General features: G+C 49.8%; 1 protein-coding gene across 1 annotated transcript in view; it reads left to right on the forward strand.

Annotated features, from left to right (window-relative positions):
- The window catches only part of SPG21 (SPG21 abhydrolase domain containing, maspardin), a 98,056-nt gene that overhangs the window by 57,973 nt on the left and 24,032 nt on the right, over positions 1-16,051 (forward strand). Inside the window, exons 4-5 of the mRNA XM_082253194.1 lie at positions 3,331-3,411; positions 14,357-14,502. Coding sequence (XP_082109320.1) covers positions 3,331-3,411; positions 14,357-14,502 — 227 coding nt within the window. The remainder of the gene's footprint in view (positions 1-3,330; positions 3,412-14,356; positions 14,503-16,051) is intronic.

Raw genomic sequence — 16,051 nt, forward strand, 5'->3', positions numbered from 1 at the left:
CGGGTGGTGCTGCCACCGCATGCAGTGGGGGTTGTCCCTTGCAGTGTTTTACACCTTTTTTGTGGGGGTCCCCTGGGTGACTAATGTAGTCTTGGGAGCACATCTCCCCACCTGAACCCTCTCTGAGGCTGCGGGGCCCTCCAGTTCCCAACCATCCATCGATGCACTGGCGACGGACCTGGAGTCCATTGTGTCCCAGGTGGAGCTGGTTTTCGGGCGACGGGCTAGCAAAAAGCGCCCCCTGCCTTATTGGTCCCATCAGATCCTGAATCTGATTCTGCCGCCACAGACGTGGGTCACCCTGCTGGTTCTGCAACCACGCGCCTGGAATCCTTTGATAGCCAGGATGATTCCTCCACCTCTGTAACCGTGCACAAAAAGGCGCTGGTGGACGCACTGATTGTATCTCTGCACGGAGACCTTGAAGATGGAGGACACAGCTGCCACGGTGGCGCAGGTTCCCGTTGGCACTCACAAGCCGTCCAGAGCGGCAAAGGTGTTTCCTTTCCCCGCCTATTTTGACAAAATTGTCGCTAAAGCCTGGGGATGACCAAAGCGTCCCCTTGGGGCCCCTAAGATATTTTACAGGGGTTACCCCTATGAGGAGTCCCTTTAAGAAGTGGACAGTGCTACTGGTGGTGGACCCTCCATTTTCTAGATTGAACAAGGCCACCATGATTCTGGTTGATGAGGACTCGGCTGATAGGAGGGCGTAGGCTGTAGCCCGCAATATGCACACTCTGGCTGGTTCGGCACTGAGGCCGGTATTCACCATTGCCCTGGTGTCGCAAACTCTGACCGAGTGGGCTAAGCTTTTACGCCGTGACCTAGAGGGAGAACCGCTCTCTACGGCCTTTGCTGAGCTGGCGGACCAGCTGGTCCAGGGGCTGCAGTTTATCTCTGATGTCTCCTTGGATGCGGCTCCCCTGGTGGCTCAGCTCTCTGTTTCGGCAGTGGTCCTTAGTTGTGTTTTTTGGCTCAAATGCTGGTCTGTGGACCCGCAGACAAGGCTCCTTCAGCATGAAGGTGCGCCCTCACCCGTATCGGTTTCCGGACCCGTGGACCTGGTACAAGACAAGTGGCTATTACCTCTACGCGCAGGGTGTCGGAACTGGCAGAGTTATCCTGTTGTTCACCTTAACTGGTGGTTCACAGAGGTAAGGTGGTTCTTTGCCCCTCTCCGTCGTTTCTCCCAAAAGTTGACTCTTCTTTTCTCTCGAATGAGGATTTTGTGTTTCCTTCCCTGTGTCCCAGGCTGAAACATCCGTAGAAAATTGTCTTGCATGCCTTGGATGTGGTCCGGGCAATAGGGTGTACCTGACAGCTAGTCTTTTAGGAAGGCAGACTCACTATTTGTGCTCACGGATGGACCTCGGAAAGGGTTGTCTGCTTCCTCTGCCACCATTTCCAGATGGTCCAGACAGACTGTGATTCAGGCCTATTCCATCAAGGGTCAGGTTCCTCCTTTCCCTGTTGAGGTGCATTCTACATGGGCGCTTAGTGCCTCCTGGGCCTTCTGTCATTAGGCGTTGGTGACGCAGGTTTCCAAGGCAGCCACCTGGTCGTCGGTGCACGCTTTCACAAAGTTCTATAAAGTGGATGTTTGGTATCTGCTGATGCTTCTTTTGGCCGCAAGGTTTTGTAGGCTGCTGTTTAGAGGACCTGATCCTCTTCGAGGGTGTATTGTTTTTTTTTTTTTTCCCAGGTGAGCTCCTGTTGCCTGGTTTGGCTGCTGTTTAGCCTTGGGAATTACTTTTTCGCTGTTCCTACCCCTCTTGTTTAACACTGCTTTGGGACGTCCCATTGGTTTTGAAGATCAGGAGCTGTGTCAGTCAATGAACTAAACAGAAAATGGGATTTTTGACTTGCCATAAAATTCATTTCTCTGACGTTCATTGACTTACACAGCTCCTACCCCTCTGTGGAGTTGTAATTCTTTTGACACTGCTTGTAACAAAACTGAGTACCTAATAGCAGAGAGAGGGAGTATACCCCCTTGGGACTGCCCATAGGTGTAGCCAGACTTTTTTTCTGCCTAGTGTCCTACTCCTGTAGGGGGCAGTATAACCCAATGGTTAAGATGATCAGGAGCTGTGTCCGTCAATGAGCATCCGATAAATGGATTTTACTGTAAGTAAAAGATCCCATTTTTTTTTTTTTATTTTTTTTTTTTGCTTTAAAGTGTAGATGTGAGGTCTTTTTGACCCCAGATCTCACAATAAAGAGGACCTGTCCTGCTTATTTCTATTACAAGCAATGTTTACATTCCTTATAATAGGAATAATGGTGATCAAAAAAACATTTTTTTTTTTTTTTTTTAAGGGACAGTGTAAAAATAAAGGTAAAATAAGAAAAAAAAAAAAGATTTTTAGTGCCCCGTCCATCCGAGATTGTGCCCAGAAGCGAACGCATACGCAAGTCGCGCCCACCTATATAAACCACACATGAGGTATCACCGCGATCGTTGAGAACAATAATTCTTGCCCTAGACCTCCCCTAACTCTAAACTGGTAACCTGTAGAAAATTTTTAAAGCGACGCATATGTAGATTTTTAAGTACCAATGTTTGTCGCCATTCCACGAGCGTGTACAATTTTGAAGTATGACGTCTTGGGTATCTATTCACTCGGCATAACATCTTTTACATTCTAGAAAAAAATTGGGCTAACTTTAATTTTTGAATTTAAAAAAAAAAAAAAAAAAGTGTATTTTTTACAAATAATTGCGTTTTGTAAGACCGCTGCACAAATACAGTGTGAGATAAAGTATTGCAACAATCTCCATTTTTTTTTTTTTTCTCTAGGGTCTCTGCTACCAAAAAAAAAAATAAATAAAATAAATAAATATATATATAGGATAGGTTGGGGGTTGTAGTTTTATAGAGATGACAGAGACCAGTGCTCCATGCTGCAACTTTGGTTTCTAAATGATCAGGAGGTGATGGTAGTTCAGATCACAAAGTGCGATGGCACTGGTAGTTCCCATAAAGCGAATAGGAAGGGGATATAATGGCAGATAATATAGTAGGGATCACCGGGTACTCCCCTCCCCCGGTCGTAGCTACATTTCATTCTAATGTAAGAGCAGCATGTGGTTGACCCTGATCATAGTTCACATCCAGCTCCAGGAGAAATTACACCCCCCGGGACAATGGCAGGATCTCACATGATTCTACAGTGATTCACTAATTCACGAACCAGAAACATTATGGGATTTCCTTTTTTTTTTTTTTTATGAACACACAACAGAATTTGAATCGGAATAATTTTTATCAGTTTATACTTCTGCTTTAACTTTATCTTTCTTACCGTAGTTCTGTTGTCTTTTCAGCTTCAGTATCCAGTGTACTGGGATCACTTGGAGTTCTGTGATGGATTCAGAAAACTTTTGGATGATTTGCACTTAGACAAGGTGAGTTTGACTGATGTGCGCAGAATAGTAGTACACCGGTTCTTAGTAAACTGTACATACAATGAGTAATAATTCCACAATGCTCTTTGTGTCTGTAACTGTCCTCTAAAACCGGTCCACAGGCTCACAGCTAGGGTCAGTGGTGTATCCTTGGGGCCCACTGTGCTCTCATACAGTTCTCAGTTTAGGTCTGCAGAGGTCCACATCTATCCTCTCCAGTCCCATTTCCCCTTGTTGCGCTATCATCCTCTGTTTATTAGTTGTTACGACCACCAGCGCCCTAGCAACCAATCACAGGCTTTCCCTGACATTTACAGGAGGACTTTTTCTGTCCAAACCTGCTTCGTGCGGCAGGTGTAAGGGAGGGGGTCTGGTGAACTGATGGGTACTCAGATGTAAGGGGGTCTCTTATTTGAACTCTGATAAAAAGACCCCGATGTAAGGAAATATTTTGATGTGGACTCTTGATATAAGGGGGACTCTGATGTGAGGAGAACTCTGATGGAAAAGGTACAGGCTTTTTTTTTTTTTTTTTGGACCATTTTTTAAATGCAAAACACCTGTGAGGCGGCAAAAGGATGGACCTTAAGTCCTTGTTCACATTGCTCCGACGTGAAAGTAGCACGACTTCAGATGCTACTTTGCCCTGCAACTTCAGTCCAACTTTAATTCGACTTAGGCCCCTTTCACACTTGTGAAACTTGTCCTGTGACTTTGGACTGCAAAGTCGCATGACAAGTCGTACCCTATGATTTCCAATAAGTACCATTTTATATCTGTGACTTCAAAGTAGTCCCTGCACTGTTTTGGTTTGACTGATGCGACTTGAGATCCATAGACCTCAAGATTACACAGGTATTGCTTCAAGTCCAATCAAAGTGGTGGCAAAATCGTGCAACTTTCTGGTCGCACAACTGTAAAAGGGGCCTTAATGTGACTCCAAAAAAGAAAAATGCGATGCTGAGCACCTTGCTCCTGTGCTCAGAATTAGGTTCTCAGGCTGCCTCTATCCCAGGAACTCCCACTTGGCATCCTCTATGGCTAAGCCTTGCTGCCCTCTACGACCGTGGTGGTCGACAAAACACTGTAAACAAACAAAAAGAAGGGCGCACCAGCTTAGCGCATTATCCTCAGTGGGCTTTTGTTAAAGAAGTATTAAAAATTAGCTACTCACAAACATGCGATATAAACCAGCATATCAGTTCCAGTAAACAACGTCCATATTAGAAGTCCAATGTCTCGTGAAGACGAAAGGCTGACGCGTTTCGAGACGATGCCTCTTCCTCAGAGCCTAGGAGCGCTAGGCTGGTGCGCCCTTCTTTTTGTTTTATAGCCTTAATGTGACTGACTGACACTCTTTGGCATTGAAGTCCTATCAAAGTCGGACCAAGGTAGTGCAGGAACCTTTTTTAAAGTCGGAGCGTCTTGTGTTGGGTCAGTTAAAATGGATCTCATAGAGAAACATTTAATTTGACATGTCGTGCAGCTTGTGCTCTCACAAGTCGGATCCTATGTCACACCAGTGTGAACCTGGCCTAACACTGGACGACCAATGTTTGTGCAGAGAATGGGTTCCCAGCACAAAGACCAAGCTGTCAAAGATGGCTCCCAGTTCAGACTAAAGATCAGTAGCCATCGGGCTCCGCCTTCGATCATGTGACCACTGTGATAGTGGTCACAAGATCACCGGTCCTTCCCACCCCCTGGACATTCAGAACGGTTTAAATTTTTTGCTGCCAGGTCCCTACATCTTGCAGACCTGACAGCAGGGGTTTTACACACACAGACTGCTGGTGGCTGCAGCCACCAAGATTGTCTGTATATCTGACAAGCCGACATTTGGCTGTCAGATTGAAGGAGACGGACGCCTCCGCTGTCACTCCCCCTGTCTGTTTCCCTGGCCAGCATGGCTGAGAGAGAATGTAATGCAGTGCGATCTGCAGAGTGTTACATTTTTTTTTTTTTTTTTTTTTGAGTACAGGTGAGACATCCAAATGTCTCATTAAAAAGAACCTGTCATCACAAACTCATCACAGGATGAAAAAATTAGAAGTGAAACATTTTTTTAAATTGTAAAAAAATGTAAGTTGCACCCATGCACATCAAATCCTCCCTCAAAATTAATTTGAGGCTCCCCACATATACGTCTGTATAAACGCACGAGCCGAGGCTGTCTACGCATGAAAACGTTGGATTGCAGAACACATCTTGCATATCACCACGCAATAATTCTAGCCCCAGACCTCCTTCATATCACTAAATTGATGACCTATAGAGGGCTTTTAACCACTTCATTACAGGGCACTTTCACCCCCTTCCTGCCCAGGCCAATTTTCCCCTTTTAGCGCTGTTGCATTTTGAATGACAATTGCGCGGTCATGCAACACTGTACCTACACCAAATATGTCATTTTCCCCCCACAAATAGAGCTTTCTTTTGGTGGTATTTGATCACCTCTGGGTTTTTTTCTTTTTGCTAAACAAATAAAAAAAGACCGAAAAGTTTGAAAAAAAAAAAACGTTTTTCTCTTACGTCCTCCGACAGTCGCCGCCTCTTCATATTCGTCACATATGGGGTATTAGACTTTGCTCCGAAGGAGTAGCTAGGCAACAGAATATGTTAACAATAAAGCTTTTAACATATCCCACCCTCAAGGGGTGGTCCCCTCAGTCAATACCCTCCTACTTCCTGCAACCATATCTCAGTTTTAATGTCTAGCTTGTCAGGAGTGGCTGGCTTTTTCTGTGCTGGGGCTTTCTGCCCCAGACTCTTTCTTCTTTTTAAAATTTTGTTTGAGTTTTCTCTCTACCTTTACTTAGCTGTTATTTTTGTCAGCATTAGTTAGTTCTTCGGATGAAGAGGATCATGCAGACTGGGTCTCGGGCTGATCCCCCTGATCGCAGGTCGTGGGTCAGTGGCTTCCCAGTCTGCCATCGAGCGTTCAGCCAGGTAACGCTCCTGGCACAGTGAACGACCCATCCCTGTTCGGTGCAGGGATGATTGGTGAGGTGGCTACCTCACTGGACGCTGTGCGGTTTCTTAACCCCCATTTTGTGCGTCTTGAATGCGACTCTCCCTGCCTCATGTGCAGCGGCTTGTTCGCCTGTGCGGGTTCCCCACGCCATGTGAGGTAAGTGTATTTATGTGGGGACCTGTCTGTCTGGGGGGGTGTCAGTCTGGGACTGTGTAACCTGCCTTTAATCACACTGCTTGTCTCCCTGTCTCTCGGCTGCATGCTGTGGGCTGCAAGGGGGGGGGGGAGATGTGTGACACTGTCTGTGTCAGGCTGATCAGTGTGTGAAGCTGTGTGCTGTGGGGCATGTTTTTTGGCATGTTTGGGCACTATACAGCGATCGCTGCGGCGATCTGACATGTATTCTGATACTGGAATGTAATGTGTGTTTTTTACTGCACTGTGGAGCGGCGGTTTCCGCGCCAAACTGCGCCATTTTGCATACACCCGCTCCGGCCGCATGTTTTACATGCATGGCGGCCATTTTCTTGTAGCCTCCATAGGCTTACATAGAGCGCCCTGGCAGCATCACTTCCTCTTTCCAGGAACACCGATCGAGGCAGCAGCAGCGGCGAGTGTCTCCTCAGGTTTTACCCTTCTGTTCTTGCTATCCATTGCCTGTGTTCAGTTTGCATATTCCCTGTGGGGGTCTTATTGTGCTTGAGTGTGGTGCGGTGGGCTGCGCTTGCCGCGCTTGCTTAAAAGGGGCAGTTAACCCTTTGTTGTCTGGCATTACAGGGGCAATGGATTCTCAGGAGGGAAAATTTCCTACAGCCTTGGTGGAAAGCCAGGGGACCGCTGTCTCCCCCCCAGGGGGGGATTTGGCCACTATTGTGGCTGGCCTTGCTGCTCAGGTGCAGATGCTGGTGGCTGCTCAATCTACTAAAAGGCCCAGAGTTGCTCTTTCATCTGATTCTGAGGGTGAAGGTGATAGGGCTGTTATGGCGGGGGCCTCCTTATCGGGGTCCCGCTCCTCTCTTGATCTAATAGGGTCTGAGGTGGAGGCTGAAGTTGAGGGGGTTGATAATTCTCCCCCTGGCTCGCCTGAAGAGCTTGCAATCATGGATGAGTTGATTGCTTCCATAAAGCAAACGCTGCGTTTGCAGGATGAGGTGTGTCCCCCCGCCGCCTTGGCGGCTTATGGGACGCAGAGAAAACGCAGGACGCCGCAGGTTTTTCCCTGCAATGATGATTTTCAGCGCGCTGTTAAGGAACAATGGCGCAATCTACGCAAACCTTTTGCTGTACCAAGTAGATTCAAGCTGCGTTATCCTTTTTCACCTTCCACTGATGAAAGGTGGTGTGTGCCACCCCCAGTGGATCACGCAATTGCGGTTTTAAACAAAGCCACTGAGATTCCTGCAGAGGATTCCCCTGTGTTCCGTGACGCCACGGATAGGAGACTGGAGTCTCTTACCCGTCATACTTATTCTGTTACGGGTTCTATGCTTAAGGCTCTGTTTGCTTCTCTCATGGCGGCCCAGGCGATCGCAAGTTGGACGCAGATGCTTAGGCGCGTCCTAGTGGCCGATTCGGCCTCACCGGCGACCCTGGATATGGTGGATCAAATCCACCAGGGTGTCATGTATCTGTGTGATGCGGACCTGGACCTGGTTCCGTTGGCTGCACGTGTGCACAGTGTGGCGGTGTTGTCTCGCCGCCTGATTTGGTTAAAATGTTGGTCGGTGGACCAGTCTTCACGTAAGACCTTAGCCAATCTACCTTATGATGGGTCTCGCCTTTTTGGGGAGTCCCTGGATGTGTTGATTAAGGGGATCACCGGGGGTAAGAGCACTCTCTTGCCCCATTTCCCCAAAGCTAAGGGGGCTTCTGGGAAGAAGCATGCTAATTTTCGGCCCCCTCAGGGGTCCTTTCGTGCCTTTCGGCCGCACTACAAGGGCAAGCCGTTCAAAGGTCAAGGCTCTCAGAAGAAGCCCTGGTCTGGTAAACAGAAGTCCGGCCAATCCGGATCTGCAGCCCATAACAGTGCGGCCTGAAGGGGCGCCCTCACCCAGTTTTGGGGTGGGGGGACGCTTGCTCGGTTTTCTTCAGCCCTGGTTGGCCCGTGTGCGGGACAGATGGGTTCAGGAAATCGTTCGATCTGGTTACAAGATCGAGTTTCTCTCTCGGCCGGAGAGCAGATTTTTTCCCTCAAATCTTCAACTGTCTCCAGAGCGTTTGCGGGACCTGCACCTGGCGGTGCGGGACCTGAGGGCTCAGGGAGTGGTGGTTCCGGTGCCTCATCGGGACAGATTTCGGGGGTTTTATTCCAATCTGTTCACCGTGCCCAGGAAGGAGGGCAAGGTTCGTCCAATTCTGGACTTGAAGGCTCTGAACCGCTCTGTGCGGGTTCGCAAGTTCCGCATGGAATCCCTGCGGTCGGTGGTGGCTGCCCTGGTTCCGGGGGAATTCATGGCCTCTATCGATTTGAAGGATGCGTACCTCCACATCCCCATTTTCGAAGGTCACCAGAGGTACCTTCGATTCGCCATTGCGGAGGATCACTACCAGTTCGTGGCGTTGCCTTTTGGTCTCGCCTCGGCTCCGCGGGTCTTCACCAAGGTGCTTGCACCGGTTCTGGCATTGTTGAGGGCCCAGGGCATTTCTGTCCTGGGGTATCTAGACGACATCCTGGTTCGGTCTGCGACCAGCCAGGGTCTGGAGGAGGACCTGTCTGTCACGATGCAAACTCTGCAGGAGTTTGGTTGGACGATAAATTTTCCAAAGTCGACGCTGAGTCCGTCGGTTCGTCTTCCCTACCTGGGAATGATTCTGGACTCGGTACAAGCGAAGGTCTTCCTGCCGGAAGACAAACTCAGAACTCTTCAGGAGGAAGTCAGGTCCCTCAGGGACGTTCCGCACTCGTCTTTAAGGACGTGCATGAGATGTCTGGGATTGATGGTCTCGGCCTTCGAGGCGATTCCCTTCGCCCAGTTTCACACGCGGGGTCTCCAAGCGGAGATCCTGTCCAAGTGGGACAGGCGACCTCAATCTCTGGATCTTCAGATCTCGTTGAGTCATCGCACCAGAAGAGACCTTCTGTGGTGGCTCCAGTCCCCGATGGTGTCCGGGGGCAAGTCGTTTCGTCCTATCTCGTGGACGGTGATCACCACGGATGCCAGCCTGTCGGGCTGGGGTGGTGTTCTGGGCGTTCTGTCTGCCCAGGGGACTTGGTCGGAGGGAGAGTCTTCCCTTCCGATCAACATTCTGGAATTACGTGCGATAAATCTCTGTCTTCATCGCTGGACGGACCGGCTGCAGGGCTGCCCGGTTCGGGTGCAGACGGACAATGCCACGGCGGTGGCCTACATCAACCACCAAGGGGGCACCAGGAGTGCCCGGGCGGCTCGAGAAGTGGCCGACCTTCTGTCTTGGGCCGAGACTCATGTCCCGGCGATAACGGCAGTTGACATTCCGGGGGTGGAGAACTGGCAGGCGGACTATCTGAGTCGCCAGACCCTGGATCAGGGGGAATGGTCTCTTCACCCGGCTGTCTTCCAGATGTTGTGCGCGAAGTGGGGTCTTCCAGATGTGGACCTGTTCGCGTCTCGTCTCAACAACAAGGTGAGAAGGTTCGTGGCAAGGACGCGCGACCCTCGGGCAGACGCGTCGGACGCGTTAGTGGCCCCGTGGCATCAGTACAGGCTGATGTACGCGTTCCCACCGATTCAGTTGCTGTCCAGGTTCCTTCGCAGGTTACTCTCGGAACGCAGCACGGTGATTCTTGTGGCACCGGACTGGCCTCGCCGGTCCTGGTACGCAGACCTCGTGAATCTGGCAGTCGACGCCCCTTGGCGTCTACCTCTTCGAGACGATCTACTGTCTCAGGGACCGATTTACCATCCTGCTTTACAGTCGCTGGCTTTGACGGCCTGGCTGTTGAGACAGAGGTCCTGTAGGAGAAGGGTCTCTCTCCAGAGGTCGTTCATACTTTGATCAACGCGAGGAAGTCTTCCTCGGGGAAGGTTTATTACCGTACTTGGAAGGCCTATTTTGCCTGGTGTGAGTCCAGGGGGTTTTCACCCCGCACGTACTCGGTTTCCCGTGTGCTGTCTTTTCTTCAGACGGGTGTTGATCAGGCGCTGGCTACGATAAAGGGTCAGGTGTCTGCGCTGGCCGTTCTGTTTCAACGTCCCGTGGCTTCCAACTCCTTGGTTGGCACTTTTATTCAGGGTGTGCGGCATCTGGTTCCTCCTAGGAGGGATCCTTTGCCCCCTTGGGACTTGAATCTCGTTCTATCTGTGTTACAACGTGCTCCTTTTGAACAGATCAGGGAGATCTCGTTGTCTATGTTGTCCAAAAAGGTCGCCTTTTTGGTGGCGATCACTTCGGCTCGCAGAGTGTCGGAGCTGGCGGCTTTGTCCTGCAAGTCTCCGTACCTGGTTATTCATTTGGATAAGGTGGTCTTGCGACCTAATCCTTCTTTTCTTCCGAAACGAGTTTCGGAATTCCATCTTAATGAGGATATTGTCTTGCCTTCGCTGTGCGCGAAGCCTAAACATCCAAAGGAGGAGAGATTGCATTCTCTGGATGTTGTTCGGGCGATAAGGGTTTACCTTAAATCGACTGAGTCTTTTCGTAAGACTGACTCCTTGTTTGTTCTTCCAGAGGGTCCTCGGAAGGGCATGGCGGCTTCGGCCTCTACCATCGCCAAATGGATCAGGCAGACCATTGAACAGGCCTATGCTTTGCAGGGTAAGGCTCCTCCTGTCCCTGTGAAGGCGCACTCTACTAGATCTTTGAGTACGTCTTGGGCCTGTCGTCATGGGGCTTCTGTAGCCCAGGTGTGTAAGGCGGCGACCTGGTCGACCGTGCACACTTTCACAAAATTCTACAAAGTAGATGTTCAGGCATCGGCGGATGCTTCCTTTGGCCGCAAGGTTCTTAGTGCGGCTGTTCCATAGGGTCCCTTGTTGGGGACTCCTGGCTGTTGGGATAGTTTTTTGTATCCCCTGGTTTTTTGTCTTTTCCTGGGTTGTTGCTCCTGTTGAGCACTTGTTTTTTACTGTTGCCCAGCTGGTTTCCTTCCTTTGGTAAGGTTCCTTTCTTTGATGCGGAGACTGCGTTGCCTTTTCGGCGCGGATGCGTTTCCCACCCCTCATGTTTGCACTGCTTTGGGACGTCCCCATATGTGACGAATATGAAGAGGCGGCGACTGTCGGAGGACGTAAGAGAAAACTGAATTTTTGTAAAATCTTACCTGTAAAATTCCTTTCTCTGAGTCCTCCGACAGTCGCCGCCCCCGCCCCTCTTTTGGGGTTTGGTTGTATACTCTACTGCTATTCCACTAAAACTGAGATATGGTTGCAGGAAGTAGGAGGGTATTGACTGAGGGGACCACCCCTTGAGGGTGGGATATGTTAAAAGCTTTATTGTTAACATATTCTGTTGCCTAGCTACTCCTTCGGAGCAAAGTCTAATACCCCATATGTGACGAATATGAAGAGGCGGCGACTGTCGGAGGACTCAGAGAAAGGAATTTTACAGGTAAGATTTTACAAAAATTCCGTTTTTTTTTTGTTATACAATTTTGTAAATAAATACGTTTTTTTTTCCTGCACTGATGAGACTGCACTGATGGGGTGGCACTGATAGGCGGCACTGATATGCAGCACATTGATGGGCACTGACGGGCGGCACTGATGGGCAGCACTGATAGATGGCAATGGTGGGCAGCACTGATAGATTGCTATCTCTGGTCTCTGGTGGCCATAGTGGGCATCCCTGGGGTCATGGGTGGGCATCCCTGGGGTCATGGGTGGGCATCCCTGGTGGTTCTAGTGGCACCCCCCCCCCCCGAGGGTCTGCACTGGTAATCAATGATCTGATTACCAGTGCCGACCCCCCCCCCCCCCCCCCCGGTCAGGGGAGCCGCCGATCGGCGCTCCTTTACTCGTGCCTATCAGGCACGAACTAAGGAAAGCCGAACAGCGGCTCTTCCTGTTTACTATGTGACCAGCCGTGATTGGACACGGCTGGTCACATGGTAAAGCGCCTATGTCAGTAGGCTCTTTACCGAGATCGGAGATGCAGGGAGTCAGACTGACCCCGGGGGGCGCGCAGAGCTGTATTATCCTGCCGCCGTCATATGACGTACGGTCAGGATAATACAACCACATTCCCGCCGTCATTTGCCTATAGGGCGGGTGGGAAGTGGTTAAAGCATCACCTATGGAACATATAGGGTAGCGAAGTTTGTCACCATTGCACGGGCGCACACAAAGTTAAGGTTTAACATGTTTGGTATCTGTTTACTCAGTGCAACCTTGTCCTTTATATTTTACCCCCAAAAAACTAAGTCATTTATTGCATTTGTGTGCCCTAAATATACCTTTTTAGTTGCATTGAAATTGAAAAAGTTAAAGCAGAGGTCTCCAAACTGTGGCCCGTTGCTGGCCTTTATCCGGCCCTTGAGACACTATTCCTCCATCTCACATCAACAATAGGGTATTATTCTTCCCACTGACACCAATGATGGAGCATAAATTCTTCTGACACCAAAGATGGGGCGCTATTCCTCCCACTGACACCAGTGATGGGGCACTATTCCTCCCACTGACACCAGTGATGGGGCACTATTCCTCCCACTGACACCAGTGATGGGGCACTATTCCTCCCACTGACACCAGTGATGGGGCGCTATTCCTCCCGCTGACACCAGTGACGGGGGGGAGGCGCTATGCCTCCCGCTGACACCAGTGACGGGGGGGGGGGCGCTATGCCTCCCGCTGACACCAGTGACGGGGGGGGGGGCGCTATGCCTCCCGCTTACACCAGTGACGGGGGGGGGGGCGCTATGCCTCCCGCTTACACCAGTGACGGGGGGGGGGCGCTATGCCTCCCGCTTACACCAGTGACGGGGGGGGGGGGCGCTATGCCTCCCGCTGAGACACCAGTGACGGGGGAGCCGCTATGCCTCCCGCTGACACCAGTGACGGGGGGGCCGCTATGCCTCCCGCTGACACCAGCTCTCTTGTCTAATTACTCTGTGCTAATCCAGCTCCTTGACCCCCCCCCCCCCCTTCTTTCACCTCTTCACATAACCTCATTGTTTTTGTTTTGCACTATCTAATACGTAGCTACGCAACCAGGAAGCTTTTCCAGAATCGTACGAAAAAAAAAAATCATATGCTAAGTACGCATTGTTGAATTCAATACTAGCATCATGCAACAAAATGCGAACGCTAAGTCGTCCGTTTATCTGATCGTGTGTACAAGGCATAAGTTGACATACAAGACAATGTGAATGCAGGGCAAGCCTTTTTATCTGACTGCTGGACACAAAGCAGAGGAAGAGAGAGTTGCACAAATATGAGGAAGCTGATTCGCCTATTCCACATATGCCGAGCTCATAGAATGTCGCTCCAGTGACATATACAGAACTCAGATTACAGTGGGTCCCCATTGATCAGTCTTTTAGGCTCCATGCACATGAATGGTGAAAGTTTGAAAATAGGCCTAGGATAGAATTCTGGATGCTTTCATGCCTAGAAAAAGCCGCGGGTACAATGTACAGCCTGTCATACAAGTGCATGGCTTTATATGGCCCTACTCCTGTAAACACTGAGGCTTCCATGCAATGGCGCTTATCCACGCATGCATGAGTAACCGCGCCAGTGCACAGAAGCATCAACGTTGACATGCATACGTCCTTTCACTTGTTTGGCAGACTGCAAGTGGCACCTTCAGATCTCAAGGTGAAATAACGCCTGGAATATTGGGCTGCGCATATTTGTAAGCCTCCCGACACCCAGTTGTGTGAGGCCATATAGCTTGTATTCACACTAATTTTACAGCTAATTGTCAAGCTGAGCTCTAGGTGCTGAGTATTTAGAGTAAAAATATTAAAGAAATTTAAAATTTTTTGCTTTTTTTTTTTTTTTTTTCTTATTTGGAAATAATCAGATTGTACCTGTTTTTGTGTATGGCTAGGTTCACTTGTTTGGAGCGTCTCTTGGTGGTTTTCTGGCCCAGAAGTTTGCAGAGTACACACACAAGTCCCCCAGAGTTCAGTCCCTCATCCTGTGTAACGCCTTTAGCGACACATCCATCTTCAACCAAACCTGGACTGCAAATGGGTGAGTGTAGAGCACAATCCTGCCTGTCTGACTCTGTATGTATCTATGTAATAGGAGATATGTTTTTATGATTAAAAAATAAAAAAAAAGCTAAAACTGCATATCTTAAAGTGTTACTAAACCCAGGAGCCTGCATTCATTATATCTGCTCTCCCCAGGAGCCGACATTCACTATATCTGATCTCCCCAGGAGCCTGTATTCACTATATCTGATCTCCCCAGGAGCCTGTATTCACTATATCTGATCTCCCCAGGAGCCTGTATTCACTATATCTGATCTCCCCAGGAGCCTGTATTCACTATATCTGATCTCCCCAGGAGCCTGTATTCACTATATCTGATCTCCCCAGGAGCCTGTATTCACTATATCTGATCTCCCCAGGAGCCTGCATTCACTATATCTGATCTCCCCAGGAGCCTGCATTCACTATATCTGATCTCCCCAGGAGCCTGTATTCACTATATCTGATCTCCCCAGGAGCCTGCATTCACTATATCTGATCTCCCCAGGAGCCTGCATTCACTATATCTGATCTCCCCAGGAGCCTGCATTCACTATATCTGATCTCCCCAGGAGCCTGCATTCACTATATCTGATCTCCCCAGGAGCCTGCATTCACTATATCTGTTCTCCCCAGGAGCCTGCATTCACTATATCTGATCTCCCCAGGAGCCTGCATTCACTATATCTGATCTCCCCAGGAGCCTGCATTCACTATATCTGATCTCTCCAGGAGCCTACAGTCACTATATCGGATCTCCCCAGGAGCCTGCATTCACTATATCTGATCTCTCCAGGAGCCTACAGTCACTATATCTGATCTCCCCAGGAGCCTACAGTCACTATATCTGATCTCCCCAGGAGCCTACAGTCACTATATCTGATCTCCCCAGGAGCCTGCAGTCACTATATCTGATCTCGCCAGGAGCCTGCAGACACTAGATCTGATCTCCCCAGGAGCCTGCATTCCCTAGATCTGATCTCCCCAGGAGCCGGCATTCCCTAGATCTGATCTCCCCAGGAGCCGGCATTCCCTAGATCTGCTCTCCCCAGGAGCCGGCATTCCCTAGATCTGCTCTCCCCAGGAGCCGGCATTCCCTAGATCTGCTCTCCCCAGGAGCCGGCATTCCCTAGATCTGCTCTCCCCAGGAGCCGGCATTCCCTAGATCTGCTCTCCCCAGGAGCCGGCATTCCCTAGATCTGCTCTCCCCAGGAGCCGGCATTCCCTAGATCTGCTCTCCCCAGGAGCCGGCATTCCCTAGATCTGCTCTCCCCAGGAGCCGGCATTCCCTAGATCTGCTCTCCCCAGGAGCCGGCATTCCCTAGATCTGCTCTCCCCAGGAGCCGGCATTCATTATATCTGGTCTTCCACAGTATACAGAACATGGAGATGTAATTATTTTAGTAAATAGAAACTGCTAAATACCTTTTTCTCATGAGCAGTATATAGCAGCTTTAAACCCCTAACCCTCTGTCTGGACAGCGCTGATTGGCCCTGTGCTGATCACATACACCCTTCCAAGAAAACAAATCTCTCTAGCAATACTA

Source organism: Pelophylax lessonae, assembly GCF_965119305.1.
Source record: "Pelophylax lessonae genome assembly, chromosome: 4".
Lineage (NCBI taxonomy): Eukaryota > Metazoa > Chordata > Amphibia > Anura > Ranidae > Pelophylax > Pelophylax lessonae.